This window comes from Microtus pennsylvanicus, chromosome 14, assembly GCF_037038515.1.
Source record: "Microtus pennsylvanicus isolate mMicPen1 chromosome 14, mMicPen1.hap1, whole genome shotgun sequence".
In the NCBI taxonomy this organism is placed as follows: domain Eukaryota; kingdom Metazoa; phylum Chordata; class Mammalia; order Rodentia; family Cricetidae; genus Microtus; species Microtus pennsylvanicus.
In genome coordinates this window covers 43,126,561-43,147,229 of record NC_134592.1, presented here as the reverse complement: position 1 = coordinate 43,147,229, position 20,669 = coordinate 43,126,561, and the positions used below count along the sequence as shown (strand labels likewise).

Here is a 20,669-nt window from a genome sequence, read left to right as displayed (position 1 = left end):
GCCTCCTGCTGCCAGAGCAGTAGTGCCCAGCAGTGCATGCGCACACACGGCATGTGTGAAGCATGTGGAGTGAAGAGAGCCCCATTTTGACTATAAGATCTACTCTAACTGCTAGTATTACTAAAACATTTCAAAAGTGCACAGTCTTCTTTCTAGTCACTAGTCTTCAGTTTCTAAAATAATCTCTGTTTTGTATCCAGGACTATGCTTACAACAGACAGGCTCTTGTGGAACCTTGGACATGGGACTTAATTTTTGTTTGCTTTGGAAATTTGCCCTAGTTTGGAGAGAATAGAAAGATCTGGCACCTTCTACTTCATTTTATAGGTTCAAATACCATTGAATATCACTGTGGGTTTTGGCTTGTTAAATACATTGGTAACAGCAGGGTTTTGTTAATTTTAATGCTTCTTTAAAGAGGAAAGCTGGGTTCAGCATTTATGCTGCCACCATAGCTCTTTTATTAACACGTTAAATGAGAACCAAGAGCTGTTCTAAAAACTCATCAGACTTCCTGAATGTTTTTAAATCCCAAGAGTGTAATCCAGCCCGACCTCAGGGCCACTGCTGCTGCCTTCCTTGGCCTATCCTTACTACCTGCTCAGGTGGCCCTGAAGATAACCACCTGCCCTCGTGTTATGACAACTTGAAAATAGTTTTGATTTATATTTTTATCATTTTTTATCACACCTAAGTAGACCCACTTGGAAGGGTGGGGTAGGGGGATGGGAGTTGTTAGGTGTGGTGGGTGACTCACAACTATATATATATATATATATATATATATATATATATATATATATATATATATATATAAAATCTCTGCATTTGGGCAACTTAGACTGGAGGATTACTCTAAAGTTGGGTTACAGAGACAGGGAGAGAGGGAAAGGTTTTTAAAAATAAAGTCCAAGACTGAAATTAAAAGCTCTACCTAAATATCACTCTCCCAAGAACCAGTATGTGTGCGTGTGTCTCTATGGGTTGCTGAGACTAGGAACACTGAAGTAGATGGTAGCCACTGAAGCAGCACGTGGCAGCTGTGTGTACAGGGCAGCATCTGCTCCAAGGACACAGGGCTGACCATTGTATTGGGTGCTCTCCGAGTGTGAAGAGAGGGAGCCACTGTGTAATTTCTCAGCCCTGTTGACACACACAGAGATGAGTGTGATATATCTACAATAGAGACTACAGGGGCAGGCTTGTGAGTGACCCCGTCCATCCATGCCCCGCCTGTTCTGGCTCCAGGTCACCCTGGTTTGGGAGACACAACTAGTTGAAGTGTTTTGGGAGTGGGTTTCTGTTTTGTTTTGTTTTGTTTTATCAGAAACACAGTCTTTTTTCTACCAAAACTTCTGAGCTAGTTCAGCAGGAGAGCTGTGCCTGGCACCAGCGTGTGTTCTTTTCATTACCTCCTCCCAATGTCAGTAGCCTATTTTAGGCCACATCAAATGAAATCCTACTTCAAAATCTTCAATATCTGCTGGACTCTGAGTAACGCTGAAAAAGTCTGGTCACCAACTGGCCGTGTCTGCAGTGTTAAGGGAGATTTCCTTCACTCTTGAATTTTATACAGATATGTAGTCCCAGTACAGTCCTCAGTGTGACATGGGACCTAGAATGCCCTTCTCAGTGTCATTATGCCCCTAAAGGGGGAAAAAAATAACTATACCCTGATGTAATTCAACTCCCATCTAAACTCATTTCCTCCATGGGTTAGAACATATTCTCTAGTCATACTTGAGACTTTAGAACTTTAGTTTCTCTCTCTCTCTCTCTCTCTCTCTCTCTCTCTCTCTCTCTCTCTCTCTCTCTCTCTCTCTCCTCCCTCTTCCTCTCTCCCTCCCTCTCTCTCTTTCTTGTTAGATTTGGAAGATCATCCTAGTCAAGTAGATGACCCAATATTAAAAATAAACTTCTATATTCTGATGGCTTTGCAGACCACTGTCCTGATGCATGGCACACCAGATTTATTGCTATGTGTGGAGCTTTGCAATGTTTTTGTTGTTTCTGACTTTCTTTTCTTTTTTTTTTTCTTATAGGACCAGGAAGAAAACAAGGGAGCAACAAGTTGGCCTGAGTTCTACATTGATCAGCTCAATTCCATGGCTGCTGTAAGTGTAATTCACATCCTGTGACAGTTAAAAGCTAGTACAGAGTACACAGTTGCACAATGAGTTTGATTGAGTAAGATCTTCTGAATGCCGTTACCTTTCCAAACTCCATTCCCAACTCCATGTTTGAGGTGTTGGGGACAAGGAGGCTGAAATGTTGCTTAGCAATGTGATTCTTCTAGCATGTTTTAAATAGAATCTACACATACTAAAATATGATTGATTTTAATGTTACAAGATGAAGTAGCATTTGAAACATGGCTTGTATTCAACTTGAACTTGCTGTTGCTGTGGCTAAGTGTCCAGAGCTTTACAACCCTGTGGTGGAAGGGAGACTCATCTAATAGTTGTGTGACTGGATTGTCCCCACGTTATGCCCTTGCCAATGTCTTTCTCACTGGGAACTTGCCTTCTCCCTGGAAACGATGGTCCTTTCCCATAAAAATAGATAAAGTGTCACAGTAATTTGCTGAAGTAGTATAGTAGTCATGTGTTGTAGGGAAAGCTTTGGTCCATGGCTTTGGGGTTCAGCTATCAGTTCAAATGCATTCCCAGTGTCTGAATTCTGGTCTCTGAGATGTTAGCATTCCAGGCAGCTTGAAGATCACCTATTAATCATAGCTAAAATTCACAACAGAAAATAAACCACCCGCCTTTGAGTCTCACCAGCTTTAATCACATTGCTGTTGATGAAACTTGAAGGCTGACCAGTTTGCCTCCGTAGGCACGCCCATGATTTTAAGAATTGTTTGTATCCAACTTTAAGTTTATAATATCAAATAGAAGATAGCTCCCAGAATACTCCACCTCTTTCCCGCCTCGCCTTGTGGAGAATTCTCTTCTTACTACTCCAAGCAAGCCCTTTAATATGCTTCCCCTGCAAGCATTAGAAACCAATTGAAATCCATGCATTGCCTGCTCTTCTTTAAGCCCTGAAAGTCCTTCACTTTCAGCCTCTTCCTCTTCTTCCCCATTTCTTTCTTATTCACTGTTCTGTCTTGAATAATAAACAGCCCAGTAGATATGCCCAGGGCTGTATTAAATTATAGATGAAATCACATTAGCTTTTGCCTCACAGCAAAATATAAGAAAAGAAAATAACCACCAAACCCCATTCCATACACTGTATACTGCACCAGAGATGAGGAAAAGGTGACCTCAGCCTTTCTGTGTGGATATGCCAGCAAAACTGCAGATTTCTGATGACCACCAGGGTTTTTTCTGTGCATCCACCCAAGCAGTAATAACTTGGAGCCATTTATTATTTCTTGCATGCAGAGGTTGTTTATGAGTTCTTGTTCCTGACTACTGGGAAAAAGGAAGTGTCAGGCATGCTGTTTCTGGGTATAATTAAGTTGGCATTGTTTGATGTGTAATAAGAGATATACTTAGTTAATGAATTCCCTGCCCTGAATGAAGGAATTCTCTATATTGTGGATTTTTTCTTTCCTTAGATGTTGGGAAGTTTTATTAATTTGTCCTTTAGTGACTTTTTTTTCTGCCACATCTAGGCTTATCCTTGAGGTATAGGGTCCTTGATAATCTAGGGTGTGATTCTTCTTCAAAGTCCCTTCTTCCTCCTGTCCCCTGGATATCTCTTTGGAGCATTGTTGAGTGGTCTACACTTTAACTGTTTGGTTTCTAGCCCAAAGTCTTCCTCAGGACATCACAAGGCCATTAGATTTGTGACTTCACTGCCCTTTCTATATCAGACACCTAACAAAGTCTTGAAATATTTCTTCCTTTAGGCCTGAGCCATTGTCTTTCTAGGGTCAAAGAAGAAGGGTGTCAACTGTTCATGTGTTAGCCAGGTCTTAAATCTTTGGCATCGTTAAAGCAGCAAGGAGCCCAGTAATATCATAAACTGTGCTGAGCGCTGTGTCTCTCTCCATCGTGGTTGCTGCTAGTCCTTGCATAGTTCTGGTTGACGTGTGTGCTAGAGACTTCCCCACAGAACTCGGCAGAAACCCTGAGACATTATCCCCTGGGACAGGGCTGGTATACAGAGTTCCTCCAGACCCTTCACTGTTTCAGGAGCAGGATTCTGGCTAGCTGTTTAGGCGGATGTCTGTTGAAGGGGCATTTGTCCACGTTGTCATCATCTGTCATCTGCAGCATCAGTGGCAGCTACTACTAGTAAACGTGCCTCATGTGACAGGCAGTACATTCAAATCCTGACAGTCGTGATGTAGTGCCTCTGCTATTCATAGACAGAGTCTGTCTGGAGGGAAGTCACCTTGCCCAAGGTCATCAAATTGAGAAGTGGTCATCTAATTAGGAATTTAAACCATCTGGCTGAGCCCAAAGATATCTTGCAAATAGCCTTTCACTCTTGCTTTTGAAATCTCACATGTGGTACCTGAAAGAGGCCCAGGGATTGGACACTGTCTACAGTGGGGGCTGTTTGGGGAGAGGGAAGGCTTCTGCTTTCTTTAATGCCTCTAGAGTCTGATGAAATAGTCCAGGTTGAGAACAGCCACACTTGCTATGAAACCAGCCTTTTGTGGAACAAGTTAAGTTACTTTACATAAGTGTCATACTGAGAATGCTTTGTTCTTTAAAGGATTGCTGAGTTATTTATGTTGGCTTTTAAAAGTAAAAAAAAACCTATATGATGCACGAGAATGACCTAATAGGTCTTAGGACTGGAGCTTTGGGGGAAGATGGGAGGTGACATTCATTTTACCCAGTACACACTAAGGAAATGTTTCAGACCAGAGCGGTTCTGGTCCAGTACATTGTGTCTCGGTGTGCATCTCAGCAGCTTTCCCCAGAAGGTCCTTACCAGGGTGTACTTTGACTTCTGCTGGCTTCTTATGCAAGCAGATGCTTATGGCTATCACAAGGCCCATCCTGTTTGTGCACCAGTGCATACTACTTGTGTGGCTTGGAGATTGACTCTAGAAATGTAGGCTTATCTTTCTTTTCAGCTCTAAGTTGCAAAGGAAACTTCTAAAGCCTGAACACTTGAGTCTTTCTATAAAAAGTAACATTAGGATAGCGGGTTCATTTCTGTCTCACAAATGCAACCTCAGATCCAAATCTGATGGTTTCACATTAAGGAATGATTGTGGTCCTCCTGTTCTAGGGGAGTCCTCCCTGCATCAGGAAAGGGAGTTCCAATACAGTTTTCTGTAGCACCTCCTGAATATCCCAACTCTAAGAAAGGCAGAGACGTACCGCCATCTCTTGTGTTCAGAAGCCTTCTCCATGACTGCTCAAGGGCTAAGTCGGTGACACACGGTAAAATGTATAGTTTGAGTTCAGAACGGTCTTATGAAGTTAGTCTCCAAATCAAGGAGTGATCCTCAGGGCAAAGTCCTGATTTAGAGCTACAGATTCGAAATAACTGCTGAGACTCTAGAGGAGTTCAGCTGCCACAGCGACTGAATGCCCCTCACTGGATTGATAACGAGTTTGCACAGGATGGCTTTCGTGATGATCTGGAGGAATTCTTTGGCTATTTCTGTGCATAGCTGCTTCATCTACTATCCTCTGGTGACAGCTGTCCAGGCACACTACCAACAAAAAAAAAAAAAAAAACAGCTTTAGCAGAACAATAGCAACTTAAAAAGAAGATCCTATTCCCCCCTGCCCCAGCTGCCATAAAAGACTTTGCTTATGCATTTGTTTTAGGCTTTATACTTCTTTCTCATCAAAAGGTCAAACGGGGTTTTAATTAACATTTAGTTACTTCCTGTTGGTGCTATTGATTTAGCAAATAATAGTAAAGTCCCCCATGATGCTTTGCGAGTCTGAGATAAAAGGAAATACTAGATCATTGAGACCCGTGGGTTAGGGTCAGGTTTTCTCTCTCTCTCTCTGGAACCACCTCACTGTTTGGCCAACTTTTACAGAGTTGGTAACTGATAAGGCCAAGGAGACAGGAATATGTATTCAGAGCAAGTGAAGGAAAGGGCCAGCGACTCCTCAGTGGACGAAGGCTTCTGCTCTAGACAAGGCATAGGAGGGCTGTTTTGGCACAGCTAGGTGATCATGGATGTAAGGAAATGAAAAGACGATAACCCTTGTGGCTATGGTGACTTTATGTCACCTAAGGACTCAGGAGAAGGTACTTTAGCTTCTTTCCCAGTTGCTATGATAAATTTTCTGAGAAAAGCAACTTAACATAGGACATATTTATTGTCACTCACAACCCAAGGGTTCAGGCTGTCAGGGTAGGGATGTCAAGGCAGTCGAATTTGAAACAGCTGGTCACATGACAGCCTCAGTCAGGAGCAGAGAACAGTGCCTGCCAGTCCCAGCTCGCTTTCCCCATTGACAGCCCAGGATATCCTGCCCAGAGGACTACCCCACTCTCATCAGTGATTGTAATCAAGATAATCTCCCACAGGCGTGCCCAGAGACCATCTCCCAGGTGATTATAAATCCTGTCATATTGACATTTAACAGTAACCACCACAGACACAGAACATATCACATACAACCTTCAGAGACAGTGAAAGACCCTCTCATGAGAATATGGCAGCTACTAGCTGCTCTGCCAGAGGACCCAGGTTCGATTCTCAGCAACCACATGGTGGTTCACAACTATACATAACTCCAGTTCCAAGGGATCAAATGCCTTTTCCTGGCTTCCTCAGGTATTGTACACACATGGCATGCATATATGCAGGTAAAAGAACCATACACATAAAAATGAAAGTAAATAACTTTTAAAAAGAGAATATGATAGAGTGTTACAAAGCACGATGCTCAACAGTTATTCTCCCCTAGGTTCACGGCCTGCCGCTCACATCCATGCACACAGTTTTGCACTCACACAAGCATTAAGTAAATGTCACTGAGATCTGCTTCCTAGAGCCTTGCTCTGCAGCATCAGCATTGCCTGGAAAGTTCTGTAGGAAATCTCAAGCTTCCTCGGAGTTGCCTAGACAGTCAGTTGAAGAAGCACTGCCTTAGCAGCTCTCTGCAGTGTGTGTGTGTCTGTGTGTATGTGTGTGTCTGCTTCCTCCCATGTCTTGGTCTCTCTCTCCCTTCCCTGCCTTCCATACCGCAGTTTCTAAGTAAGGTTGAGTCATAATTAAGAACTCGCATTTTCTCTGAGAGTAGAGATCATCTTGGTATCAGATTCAATTTAATTGGTACTTAAAAATATATTTGATGTAAAGAAAGCCCTTTCATCTTGATTCCAGTTTCAGCTAGTTCTAATGATCACATGGGGAAGCGGCTGTGGGTGTCACCTGGCCCTGTGATGGTTTTACCTTTAGTTGCCAGAAAATTGCTCCCAGCTAAAGGCCCAGCTCCTTCTCTGTCAAATACAAATGGTGTTATCTGCATCAGGGTGTGCGATACAGTAATTGTACAAACATTTGTGCAACTTAACCTCTTCTAAAATCTCTAAGCATTTTATTAAAATGTCATTTATAGTTTAAAAGTCTTAACTCGCAATACAGACGAAACTTTACTGAATTCTTGGTGGCATTCTATGTTTTTGCTGGTACTAAATCTTAATCACAGATACACTGATATTTTGTAGAAATTATTTACAATATTTAAAATGCAGTAATAAAGAGGCAACTTCTGTTTTCTCTTGTAGAGAAAATCTCTACTGGCTTTAGAGAAGGAAGAAGAGGAGGAAAGGAGCAAAACCATCGAGAGTCTAAAGACGGCACTGAGGACAAAGCCCATGAGGTACTGTCCTGGGGCAGCGCGACCACCCTCTCTTTGCCTGCCCTTCCTCTCCTTCCTTGTCTTCCCCATCCTCCCTGTCCTTCCTTGTCCTCCCTGTCCTTCCCCATCTTTCCTCTTCTTCTCCATCCTCCCTCTCTTTCTCTCTCTCCCTCCTGTTTGCTGCAGTGCTCAAACCATCCAGGGACTCTGACATTAAAAACTTGTAACTGAACCCTGAGTGGCTACTTTGATCTCTGAGCATTTAGTAAGTGCTTTCCTAGCTTTATAGGAGAGGCAGACAGTGACTAAGATAGACAACATTTTTAAAGAGAAAAGGAGGAAGGAGAGAGAAAGAGAGGATGCTGGAGCACAAGGATGGCCAGACCATTTTTCATTGCTCTTGGTAATGTCAGTGAGCCATCTGGGAATGTGGCAGGGCAGCTAGTTCCTCACAGTGTGGAACATAATGTCACCATAAGACCCAAAAGCTGTCCTCCTAGGTATAGAGATAAGGGAAATAAAGATCAACTCCCAAACCCTTGTGTACAAATGTTCATTATCAGCAGTATCCCAAATGGTTTTGTTGCCATTGTTGTTTTAAGTAGAAAAAACCCTTATCCAGCTGGCAAATGGAGACCTAAAATGTAGACTATTGTTTAACCATATTTATGCTCTTTAAATCAATTAATTTTTATGGCATGTGAATTATATATAAGTAAAACTATTACTAAAAATAAAGATGGGTTGACTTTCTGGCATGGAATGAGTTCTCTCTAGTAAGCATTTCCACTCTGCCCCTCTTCCACCATCACCTTCCACTAAGGCCCCCCTCCAGAAGTTGGTGAGGTGCTGAGGTCCTTACCATGCACCTCATTAGCACCAGTGCCATGCGTGAAGGGTAATGTGGTTGGTGGGATGGCTAAAATAATAATAGTAACAATTATCTTTATTTAGTAATAAAATACAAACTTTAAAAAAAAGTATTGACACATAGAAAGCACTATGCAAATGTTTGATACGGGTCGTCCAGACTATGGGGACAAACTACTCGCTTCTCGGTCTGTTGTGAACTCTGAGCTGAGGTATCAGAGGTCCCAGGGTAGCCAGATAAATAGGTTGTTCTATCTGGGCCAGTCAGCTTTCATAGCATACAATTGTGAATTGGCATCCTTAACAGCAAAGGTTATAAATATTGATAAAATTAATTCACAATAATAAACCTTCGCTCTTATCTGTTTGTATATTAGGATTTCCTATAGAGTGCTATGTAAAAGAAGGGTTTTGTTATAAACACCCTAGCAATAAACCCTGTGGTTTGTCTGCTAGGCAGCAGACTGAAGGATGTTGCTCTTTGATGTGTAGGGACCATGCTCAGGGCCAGCACACACCACATAGGAACTGGATGCTGCAGTCACTCAAATCAGTAAATAACTTTTAGCCTAGCACAGGACAGATATCGTAGGGATGGGACTATAGCTCAATGGCAGAGAATTTGCTTAGCATGTGTGAGGCTTTGAGGGGGTGGAGATGAGTACCCTAAGTGACTGCTAGTCCTGTTGATTCTTTGCGCTAGCTGAAGTAAGCTTGCCTCAATTGGAGATTTTTTTCACAGTCTGACTTAGACTGACCATTGGGTCTGTGCCATGGAAGAGGCAAAGACTTACAAGACCTCGTGTAATGTAAGCCTTTGGTTCTTCAAGAAGTAAGGCTACTTCCTTTCCCCTGGGCTTTTCTGTTAACAGTGGTTCCAAAAGCACAAAGGGATGAATCTAATCGCTTCTCCTCCTGACAGGTTTGTAACTAGATTCATCGATTTGGATGGCCTGTCATGTATTCTCAACTTTCTGAAGACGATGGACTACGAGACCTCTGAGTCTCGGATACATACCTCCCTCATTGGTTGTATAAAGGCACTAATGAACAACTCTCAAGGCCGGGCCCACGTCCTGGCTCATTCTGAGAGTATCAATGTAATTGCTCAGAGTCTGAGCACAGAGAACATTAAAACAAAGGTGGCCGTACTGGAAATCCTGGGCGCCGTGTGCCTGGTTCCTGGGGGTCACAAGAAAGTTCTGCAGGCTATGCTGCACTATCAGAAGTACGCCAGTGAGAGAACCCGCTTCCAGGTAGGTGCTTCCCACGGGCTTTCTCAATCACCCCACTCTTACACAAACAGTGCCCTTCCTGGCCTGCAAGGGTCGCTTGGTCATGCCTGTCAGTGCTCACCTTTGTCTTCAAACACTCGCTTTCTCTGAGGTTCAAGAACCCGAAAACAGACTATGCTTCCCACTGTTGGTCCTTCTGGGGTCTAAGATAAACTGAACTCAAAACTATGACCCTGGGCTGGAGTGCGTGTTGCTCCTACAGAGGGCCCGGGTTCGGTTTTCAGTGATTCACAACCATCCAGAACTCCAGTTGCAGGAGCTCTGATGACTTCTCCTGACCTCTGTGGGCACCAAACACACATATGCCGCACATGCTTATATGCAGACAAAATACTCATACATGAAATAAAAAATACATTTAATAAAATAAATTCTAAACTAAAAAAACTATGACTGCATCCTGTGTATTACATAGCCCGTATTTTTTTAATCCACTGAATGGAATGTTCTCTGGAAACTCTACAGGTCATTCTTCTTTATTTAGGATCAAAGTTAAAATAAGATTATATCATCTTATTTTTACTTAAAAGTAAAAAGCAGGTAGAGACAAAGCAAGTTTTTTTTTTCTATTTTATATACACTTGCCGTGAACACATTTGGCAAAGAGTTCATAACCCCAGTCCTGAGTTATGAAAGAGGCTTCTGTGAATCAGTGTAATTCTGACTAAGTAAGATTTTAAAAATTAATCCCAAGCATTACAAAAAGTTCTAAAAATGGGCGTGGGTGGGGTTGTTAATGTTTTAGACCCTTATTTTTCTATTTTTATCATTGGCAGACGTTAATTAATGACTTGGACAAAAGCACGGGGCGTTACCGGGATGAAGTGAGTCTCAAGACTGCTATCATGTCCTTCATCAATGCAGTGCTAAGCCAAGGAGCCGGAGTGGTAAGAACTCTGCCCCCAGTTTGACAGACAGCATTAGAGAGCGCTTTACCGCTGTGGGGACTATATAGTTAAAAAGCTATAAATTTGTTTTTGTGCTCCTTTTATTTTCAGGAGAGTCTGGACTTTAGACTCCATCTTCGCTATGAATTTCTAATGTTAGGAATCCAGCCTGTTATAGATAAATTAAGGGAACATGAGAATTCAACGTTAGATAGGTAAGTCATACGGTTACAGCTGGAGAGGGCCCATGCAGTGTCCACCATTGACTCAGTGGCAGGTGACGTGCCATGGGCTGCTTCCAGCCTGCCTGTCACACCAGGGCTTACACAGCCTGCGAGTAAACTTCGTCAATGAGGGAAGCAACATGGCGTACAGAGAGCTTCCTGTGGCCCAAATCTGTCCTGCTATAGCCTTGCCTCCTCTGTATTCTGCTCAAGTTTATTCACTGCTTCTGAATTTTACTACTTTTAATATCTATAAAAAGTGGTAATAGTGTTGATGACAGCTAGACTCTAGTTCTATCCTAAGAACTGTCTGTGAGTCACTTAGTAACTTTAGTAGGCATTCTGTGAGTGCCAGTATTCAGCCACTGTTCACTTGTTACTACTTCTAGGGCATCCTCACCAGCTTGCAGATGCTTGCTGTGCAGCTCCCTCCCTCATCCACACATCCCAGCATGCTCTTCCCCTTGACAGTCATTGGAGGTGCCCTGACTTGCTTGCTTCGGACCCTTATACTTAGTGTTTCTTTGGCGTTGAACACCTTTCACAGATGTTCTGACCCCGTGTTTCCTTACTCTGCAGAGCACCCCCTTCTGAGCAGTTCTAGTCTCTTCTCTGTGTTTCTGTCCTCCTACCCATCATGTGTTTGTCCTCATAGACTGCATTTTCCCTGGAATGTAGAACACAGAGTAGGAGGTTAATCAAAATGCACACAAAAATGGATGACACGAGTAGTTTTTGATCTCTAATTCAACAGCAAGTCAACTGTGTGGGAGTGAGCTTGTTTTTCCATGAAGGAGTCAGCTAGTGGAATCTGGATATTTTTGAGATTTGATAAGCATTTATTCATTTGATAATTGCCCTAAGTTTTCCATTTTTTTCTCTTACTATGATCTATTTAACTAGTGTTTTGTTTTGTCTTTTCCTTAGAAAGAACATGATTAAGCAAAGGCATTCAATTTTTTGTTACCATGTTTCTTTTGTAGACAGCTCTAAAAATCAGGAAGGGCCTTTTTAAGTTTTCTTTGCTGGGCTAAGGGTCAAGCCCAGGACCTTACATGTTAATTGCCTTAATTACTTGGCAATTACTCCCTATTGTTCTACATCCCTTGCCTTTGTTTCTGAGACCAGCCCTCACTCTGCAGCCCAAGCTTGGTTGAACTAGGGCTGCTCCTGTATCCACCCCAGTGATGGCATTACATCAGTAGTCTGGGCCTGTACTCGAACATGCTGAGTCCTTTGTGCTTGTGTTCGTGAGATGTTCCACTTTTACTAATTTTTGTTCAATTACCTTTCAGGCATTTAGACTTTTTTGAAATGCTCCGAAATGAAGATGAACTAGAATTTGCCAAAAGATTTGAACTGGTATGTATTCTTATAATTATTCTGATGCGACTCATCAGATCATAGGGTTTGCCTCTTAAAATGTCTGCTCTCTGTTGGTGTGGACCAGTGCAGCTTGCGAGCAGAGTCGAAGCCCTGTTCTTGCTACCTAAGGAGCAGGATCCACTTGTATCTGTATGGTGTGCACTCCTGTGTCAGGGGAATTAAGAAATTGATGTCTAATTCAGATTTGTTTTTCCTATAAACTAGGTTCACATAGACACAAAAAGTGCAACTCAGATGTTTGAGCTGACCAGGAAGCGGCTGACTCACAGCGAAGCCTACCCTCACTTCATGTCCATCCTGCACCATTGCCTCCAGATGCCTTGTGAGTGCAGGCACTGTGGGCACTGTGGAGAGTGGGCAGCATCCACAGCACTAACTAGATTGGGTGCATACCAGGGACCCTAAGCCTCAGCTTTGTGGCTTCCCAGTGTTTGTTTCCTCACAGATCAGGGGCAGTTATGAAATCCTCAAAATGAAATGACCTATAATTTACTTTGATTTCAAAATAAATGCATGCCTCACAACAATGTAGAAAGGGAGTGTGGGGAGTGCCTCTTGATCAAACCTGGGCTCCAAGGGGCCCACAGCTGAAAACTGCTCACCCTCATTTACAAACAGCTTGAAGATGGTCTCTCTCCCTCTTTTCCGTTTAGACAAGAGAAGTGGTAACACAGTTCAGTACTGGCTACTGCTAGACAGAATCATACAGCAAATAGTTATCCAGAATGACAAAGGACAGGACCCCGACTCCACACCTTTGGAAAACTTTAACATTAAGAACGTCGTCAGAATGTAAGTCTCTTCTCATCTTGGTGTCTGTGAGATCATGATGGCAATGCAAGATACTCACTTTGTCCTGCATCAGAATGATGATGAGACAGATGGAATGTCCTGGGGTCCAAATGAGTTACAAATAAGCACATGAAATATGGCTAAATTACACCTGGGTTTCACTGAGGATTCTGTGCAGTGCACTATTTGTGAGCCCAAGGAGAACACGCTTGGCAATGGACATGTTTTGTTCTTTGTAACGAGTATCCCTTTAACTATTCTACAGGTTGGTTAATGAAAATGAAGTTAAGCAGTGGAAAGAACAGGCAGAGAAAATGAGAAAAGGTAAACGGCAAGGCCCTGGCGGGTGTGGCTCTGCTTAGTTGGCCTGGGCTTCGGGGAGTTGGCGTCGCGGCTCCAGTTCACTTCCCTTTTCACACCTTAGGGCATTTTGTGTCGACTTTTTCAAATCCAACCATTTAGTTTTCTTGCTGTTTCCCAGGTACTTCATCCTTTTGTTATCCCCGTAAGTATTTTAGAAAAGATTGTAGCATTTGCTGTTTCAGATTCATTAGTTGAAAACAAAGTGTGGGAGGTTTTGTTGTCATTTTTATAAGGGCCACCAAGCCTGGCAGCTTGAGTTTGATCTCTGGGACCCCCATCGTAGAAAGAAAGCACACACACACACACACACAAGTATAATTAATTTTTAAAAATAATCCATTAGTTCAAGATTCTTTAAAAGCTACTGAGCATGCAAGCCCCCACCCAACAGCTGCACTTCACTTGGGTCTGAATAAATACAACAAGAAGCCTGGGATTTCTTCAGACTCAGCACAAAAGCCCAGGCAACTTGGTATTGGCAGTTCTCTTCTCTTCGTGGTTCTAAGGTGGCCAGTCCTAGAAAGAGACATCATGTGGAAAATCAGTAGCCGTGGTGGAAATACGTGATGCACCTTAGCAGGCCAGCCACTCATTGTATTGGAATATGCCTTCGCTGCTATCCCTCCGTCTCTGACGGGAGAGACGCTGTGTTCCTCCTGGTGCCAGCCACTTGCAGAAGCATGCAGCTTCCCTCTCCTTCAGAATCTTAGCAAATTAAAATCACCCTCCCCCACTCCTCACCGTACTGGATGATGGATTCTTCTTCTTCCCATCAGAGTCATTCAGTCACAGCCAGTGGCATACAGCCACATTCACCCAGCATCGGTGTTCCGAACCAGGTGTCAACCGCATTTCCTCAGAGCCACCAGGGGAGTCAAGGGTCTCTTTGCCCCCTGTGCGTATTTACCCACATTGCTCTCAGACGATCTTTATATATATCCCGGAATCCACTATGGATGGAATGAAGAGAAGTACTGATTAAGACTAAGATAAAAAAGAGAGATTGAGCTAAAGAGAGCACAATCCGCCTTCTAGTCAGCTTCAGCTGCCAACCTGACACAGCCCAGCATTATCTGAGGCAGACTCATTTGGGGGTTGACTCCATCAGATTGGCCTATGGGCATATCTTTGAGGCGGTTTCTTGATGAAAATTGATATGGGCGGGCCCAGCCCACTGTGGGTAGTGCCATCCCTAGGCAGGTAGGCCTGAGCTGTATAAGAAAGGCAGCTGACTGTGAGCCTGAGAGAGCCAGAAAGCAGTGCTTTGTGGTTTGCACTCCAAGCTCACTCATTGATTGTGACCTGGAATATAAGATAGAATGCACCCTTTCCCCCATAGGATGCTTTGGGACATGTTCTTTACCCCAGCTACCAAAAGCAGATGGGAGCAGTCAGTGAGTAGATGGTGAAGAGTGCACTCTACAGTGTGTAGGTTTACCGTCAAGGGCACTTGGGACATGAGCTTTTGACTTGTCCAGCCATATCATTTAGGGGACACCTGAGCATCTCTGGTGTTTTGAACTGTGCTGGCTTCTCAGTGGGAGTCTGAACTCCAGCCCCCTACCTGTGAGCAGTGAAATCTCCTCTCCTCCCCTTTGGTGATCCCCTTTTCCACAGCATGGGCAATGAACCTTATTCACAGGTTGCTGTGAAGATTAAATTGAAAAGAAACAAAGTTAGCATAGTGTCGGGCACATATTAATTACACAGCAGATGATAGAAGTCATTACAGGTTGGGTGGTAGGGTGCCATAGGAGAAAGTATTCAAGGCCGATGGGAAGAGTGGGGTGATGAGTGAAGTCACCATACAACAGAAGAAAAGAGAAATTATAGGTAAAATGAGTTCTCTTCTGGAAGCTTCAGCTGGCAAAGTTAGATCAAATCTTAGACAATTTCAAAGGAGGAGATAGGAAGTTGGTTGGACCTAAAAGTGGAAGAATATTTGAGGGGGAAGTCTGTGGAGCACAGGACTCTGGAAGATGTCAATACTCAGTGAATGGATAGTAAATGATGTCACTTTGGGAGACAGACTTGCCCTCGCCTCAGGATCATCAGCGAGCCCGTTCTAACCTAAGCCCTGCCCCCAGCTACTGTATAGACTGCTTGCAGAGGGCTTTGGACAGTAATCTTGAGATGTTATGACCTCTCACTGAATCTTAGGCATAGCCAGATTTGTCAAAACCTAGTGACAAAAGAGGGGAAGGAACGTTCCTAATCTCTTCTTTCCCAGTGATGAATGAAATGGAGGTAGAAGAGGGGAAGTGGAGCACATAGGTTATTCTAGATGTGGGCTGGAAGTCAGGTGTCAGGGGAGTGGTGATTGTGATTGAAGGTTTGTCTTCTTTTATTTGGAAGCTGACAAAATGCAAGGATTTTAATGGCTCACACCTTCCTGCAAGTTCCAGTGGGGAGCCACAGAAGAGGGAGGGTCTGAAAGAGACAGTAAGGGTTTGAACGTGTTATCAAGTTCAGAAGTAGAGACCAGCTGTGCACAGCGCAGTCTCAGTGGGCTGTATCCCCAGTGCACGTGTTGATAGAAAAAGAGGCACTGAGGGCAAGTATTTGAAATAAAAAATCTGCAGCCTAGACTTCATTATTTCTCTTGTGCGAAGCCCATCACTCCTGCCAACAGGCTTGTATTCACTGGCAAGATGAACATCATAACACTGAATTAAATGCCTCTGTTCCATGACACCACACTGGGGAAGTCAGCAATAACAGCCCTGTGGCCCCCGTGCCTAAACAACACTGCCACCCTTAAGATACTGAATACAGAGACAATAACATTGGCTTCGACTAGTTTTGATAATTGATTGCCAGAAGCATCAAGTACTTCTGATAGCCTTCCAACAGGGCAGGGAGACATCACCCAGCTTCAGAGTGCACACCAGGCCTCCCCCAGCTGTCTGCAAGCACAGAATCTCTCCTGCTAGCGGGACACAAGCTGGCAAAGTTCATTCACCAGTGCTGGCTTCTCTCTGACCCATTTCTAGTTTGTGAGAAGGGGTTTTCTCTTAATAGCCAGTTCCTCTAGTGTAGCTGTGAGACCACCTCTGTGTCAGGACTCAGACTTAAGGTACCATTCTCTGTGAGAAGTTGCTCATACTCTTTTTACCTCCATTTTTAGAACCTCTTCTTTAGTCTTTACCAAAATGTCCGTTACTAAATTCGTTGTACGAGGTCTTTTCCCAGCGTGAGCACTGTTTTGGTCTTGAGTTGCCCCTCCCTGGGGAAGAACATTGATGCCTAGGGCAGACTGACCCACAATCTCTTCATCATCCTCAACCCATTTTTTTTTTTATCTTTTAAAGAAAATGCTCCATCTCTGAGGACCATTTTCATGTCCTGTTTTCTTGTGTAGAGCACAATGAGCTGCAGCAGAAGCTGGAGAAGAAAGAGAGAGAATGTGACGCGAAGACCCAAGAGAAGGAAGAAATGATGCAGACCTTGAATAAGATGAAAGAGAAGCTTGAGAAGGAGACAACCGAGCACAAGCAAGTCAAGCAGCAGGTGGCAGATCTCACGGCGCAGCTCCATGAGCTCAACAGGGTGAGCAAGGGCTGAGACCTGGCCTCCTGTCTACCCCTTTTCTTCTGGGGGTCTCTGTTGCCCTGAAGTAGGATGTAGGAAAGAGCTCTGTAATGTTTCGCAGTTGATCTCAGCAGTGGACTCGAACCACCAACATCCTGTGGCTTAGGCAGCAGAGGTGGTTTGGGGTTGACTTTTGACCATGAGTCCTGTCCTAAGAACAAAGGAAACCACATTAGTAGAAAAGGGCTGCCATGAAGAGAGAGACAGAGACAGAGAGACAGAGAGACAGAGACAGAGAGAGAGAGACAGAGAGACAGAGGCTCCACAATTATGCACTGTGTGTCAAAAGGCATGAGGGCCTAGGAAAGTCCATATGGCATATCCACCCTTGAAACCCACATTCTGAGAAATACGGTGCTCTGTTACATGTTTCTTAGTGAGATTAGATTCTTAAAGTCATTCGATATATTTTCTTCTCTCATTGATTCTTCTTGATCTTCTCTTTCCAGAGAGCTGTCTGTGCTTCAGTCCCCGGAGGACCCTCACCTGGAGCCCCAGGGGGACCCTTCCCTTCCTCTGGCCTAGGATCTCTTCTCCCTCCCCCACCACCCCCACTCCTTCCTGGTGGGGCACTTCCTCCCCCACCACCTCCCCTCCCTCCTGGGGGTCCTCCGCCTCCCCCAGGGCCGCCTCCCTTAGGTGGAATCCTGCCACCTCCTGGTGCTCCTATAAGCCTGACACTCAAGAAGAAAAACATTCCCCAGCCCACCAACGCGCTGAAGTCCTTCAACTGGTCGAAGCTGCCCGAGGTAAAGCCATTTGTCTGCATTTCCCATTAATGGGTCAATGGATGGCACCTGCAACTCAGTGTCCTCACGGGGGGGGGGGGGGGGGGCGAGGGTGACCCTGCTGCTGGATAGCCTGACCATCTTGTATTCTCCCCAGCTCCTGGGCTTGTCGGTAATGTCTCTAAAATAGTTACACATGGTTTCAAGCCAGTTCACTGAAGCATCCTGTAAAATTAAAAATTTGGAATAGTAGTAGTACTTTAAAAAAAAATCAACTGTTTTTCTGTATGACTGCCAATCATAGACCTTGTGAACTTGATGTTTCTAGAACAAATTGGAAGGAACAGTATGGACCGAAATCGATGATACCAAAGTTTTCAAAATTCTAGACCTTGAAGACCTAGAAAGAACTTTCTCTGCCTACCAAAGACAGCAGGTAACATGCCTTCCAGATGCCCCAAAGTTCTGTGTCCTTATGCATGATCCCTGGGCCGTCTGCCGGAACCATGACATACGGGCACGTCAGTGCTCATGCTGTTTGGTGTCCCCTAGTGTGTTCCTACAAAGCAGCATGACTACATGTCCCTGTGTGTGTCCAGTGGCCCATCAGTGCGTGTGAACCTAGGGAAATAGTGTGTTTGTTTCTGAAACCATTCTGGGCTGAGTTAAATATCAAATGGCTAGTCTCAGAACCAAAATGCTTTTGGACCAGATGGACTCTTTAGCAGTATGGGGTTTTGTAAAACCTATAATTTGGCAGCTAAATAGAATCTCCAGAGGCATTTTAACCAAACATCATAAACATTATAGATTCTCTAGTAGGGCTTCACAAGCTGAACAAGTGTGGAAATGTCAACGATACCGGTAGAGCCAGAAAAGCTACTACTAACACTTCCATAATGGCAGCAAGAACTTGCGGTGTGGTGCCCCCTGCCTACACTCGCTGATGAGGCCTCGTGGGTAGCTTCCTTGTATGAGCCTTGGTCACATCTATATAGACTCGCTTGTTGCTCTAGAGGGCTTCCTCCAAAGGCCTAAAATATAGTCTAAAAGTTAGGACATGGTAGCTATCTAGATATAGAAAGTTCAGGGGAACAAAGAAAAGGTGCGGCAAAATCAATCAGAGTTCCAGACCAGGGAAAACTTAGCCTGGGAGTATGAAGAAAGAGATTCTTAAGCCAGACTAGAGGACCTGTGAACAGTGCACACTGCATTCAGATGGGCAAACACAAGGGCTTGGCATCTGCACAGGGGTTTCCTGAGGGCTCCCTGGCAGCCTGACTCCTGCATGAATCATGAGCAGGGTGGAGCATCCTTAAACAAGCCGAAGACTTCCTGATTGGCTCTTTTGGCTCAGACCCTCAGAAAGACTGTCTCAGAAGTGCTAGGCACCAAGGAGATGGACAGAGGCTAGAGAGAAAGAAGGCTGGGATTCTTCTGAAGATGGTTCCTGGTGTATCTTCCTGGGAGGTGGGGTGTTATTCACTAGAGGACTCTGCTGGAAAAGAGGGTGAGCGTCTGAGCAAGGAAGTAAAGTCAGTTGCCTGCCATGGTGTTAATGAGCCTAGAGCCGAAGCCCTCAGCCAGCTCCTTCATAAGTAAGAAGCCACCATGCTGAGTGCTGTATGCACAAGGTTAAGAGGAGGTGACGAAAAGGGAGGTGAGGGGTTGTTCAGAGAACAAATGAAGGTGTGTTGAGAGCCCTTGGCCTGTAGCCGCTCTGCCCATAGTTGTCCCTGATTGGCTGTTGTGTGCCTCTTCTCTCTCTCTGATGTCCTTGGACAGAGACCCCTGCATCTTGGCATAAAATTTTAGGAAATTTTCAAATAATTCAAGTAATCCTCCGATCTGAGCATTAGTCCCATTTCTTTTGCACTTCAGGCTGTCTGAGGTGAAGGTTTGGAGACTCAGAAAAGTGGATGAGGTGGAGGGAAAGCAGCAAGTATTCCACACAGTGCAACTCAAGTCTGAGCACGTCGGTTGCATTTGTGAGGGAGGCAGGTGTTTGAAAGATCCGAGTTCACAAGCCTTGTCATTAACTGGCTCTCAGCAGAACGTACAGAAGGATGCTGCCAAAATGCTCGGGGACAAATATGTGGACAGTTTTCAAGAGTTCTGGGAGACACAATTGCAGAAAGCTCTGTAGCCAAGTAACTGTCTCCTAGCAACCACTACTGTTTAAGTAGTCAGTAGTCATCCCTGACAGGATGGACCAGAAGGTTTCAGTTCTTCTTAACATGGCTAGACTGGTGAAGAGGGTAGGGCATCACCATTTCCAGCAACACACTGCTCTACTTGAGAATTTTAAATGTTCCCTCCTGCTATAAAAGTAGAAGATAAACCATTGCTTTATTTTTCAAATGAAGGTAACTTGAGCTGTTTCTTTGCATTTGCATTGTTGAGAGTCAGAAAATGAAAAGCTACAGGCATTTTCATTGTAATATGTAGATCAGAGTAAATAGGTTCGAATGCCTGTCACTGGACCATTCCCTCATCCCAGAACACAACATCAAAGACCTGCGCATGCTCAATCCAGGCATGGCAACATGTTGTGCAATTACCACCACATTTAAACTGCTCTTACTTTTAGTACCAAATGAATACCGAGAACCCATCTTTTTCTGTGGCATCTCTTTCCTTTTTATAAAGCTGTGGAACTGATCAAATTCTGGACTTCAGCTACTTGTTTGTATAGGTGAATCTTTCAGGCAGGCTTAGGAACACACAAACATCAATACCTAAGACCCTCAGCATAATTTTAAGATAACTCAGCAGTATCAAATCA

The 20,669-nt window shown here is 44.1% G+C and overlaps 1 protein-coding gene across 4 annotated transcripts in view; it reads left to right on the top strand.

The window, feature by feature from the left end:
- The window catches only part of Daam1 (dishevelled associated activator of morphogenesis 1), a 157,323-nt gene that overhangs the window by 102,698 nt on the left and 33,956 nt on the right, over window positions 1-20,669 (top strand). For all 4 annotated transcript variants that reach the window (XM_075948883.1, XM_075948885.1, XM_075948884.1 and 1 more), the window contains exons 4-15: window positions 2,043-2,114; window positions 7,675-7,769; window positions 9,541-9,874; window positions 10,690-10,800; window positions 10,912-11,015; window positions 12,320-12,386; window positions 12,615-12,732; window positions 13,064-13,202; window positions 13,468-13,526; window positions 16,927-17,114; window positions 17,606-17,905; window positions 18,213-18,320. In XM_075948883.1, coding sequence (XP_075804998.1) covers window positions 2,043-2,114; window positions 7,675-7,769; window positions 9,541-9,874; window positions 10,690-10,800; window positions 10,912-11,015; window positions 12,320-12,386; window positions 12,615-12,732; window positions 13,064-13,202; window positions 13,468-13,526; window positions 16,927-17,114; window positions 17,606-17,905; window positions 18,213-18,320 — 1,695 coding nt within the window. The remainder of the gene's footprint in view (window positions 1-2,042; window positions 2,115-7,674; window positions 7,770-9,540; window positions 9,875-10,689; window positions 10,801-10,911; window positions 11,016-12,319; window positions 12,387-12,614; window positions 12,733-13,063; window positions 13,203-13,467; window positions 13,527-16,926; window positions 17,115-17,605; window positions 17,906-18,212; window positions 18,321-20,669) is intronic.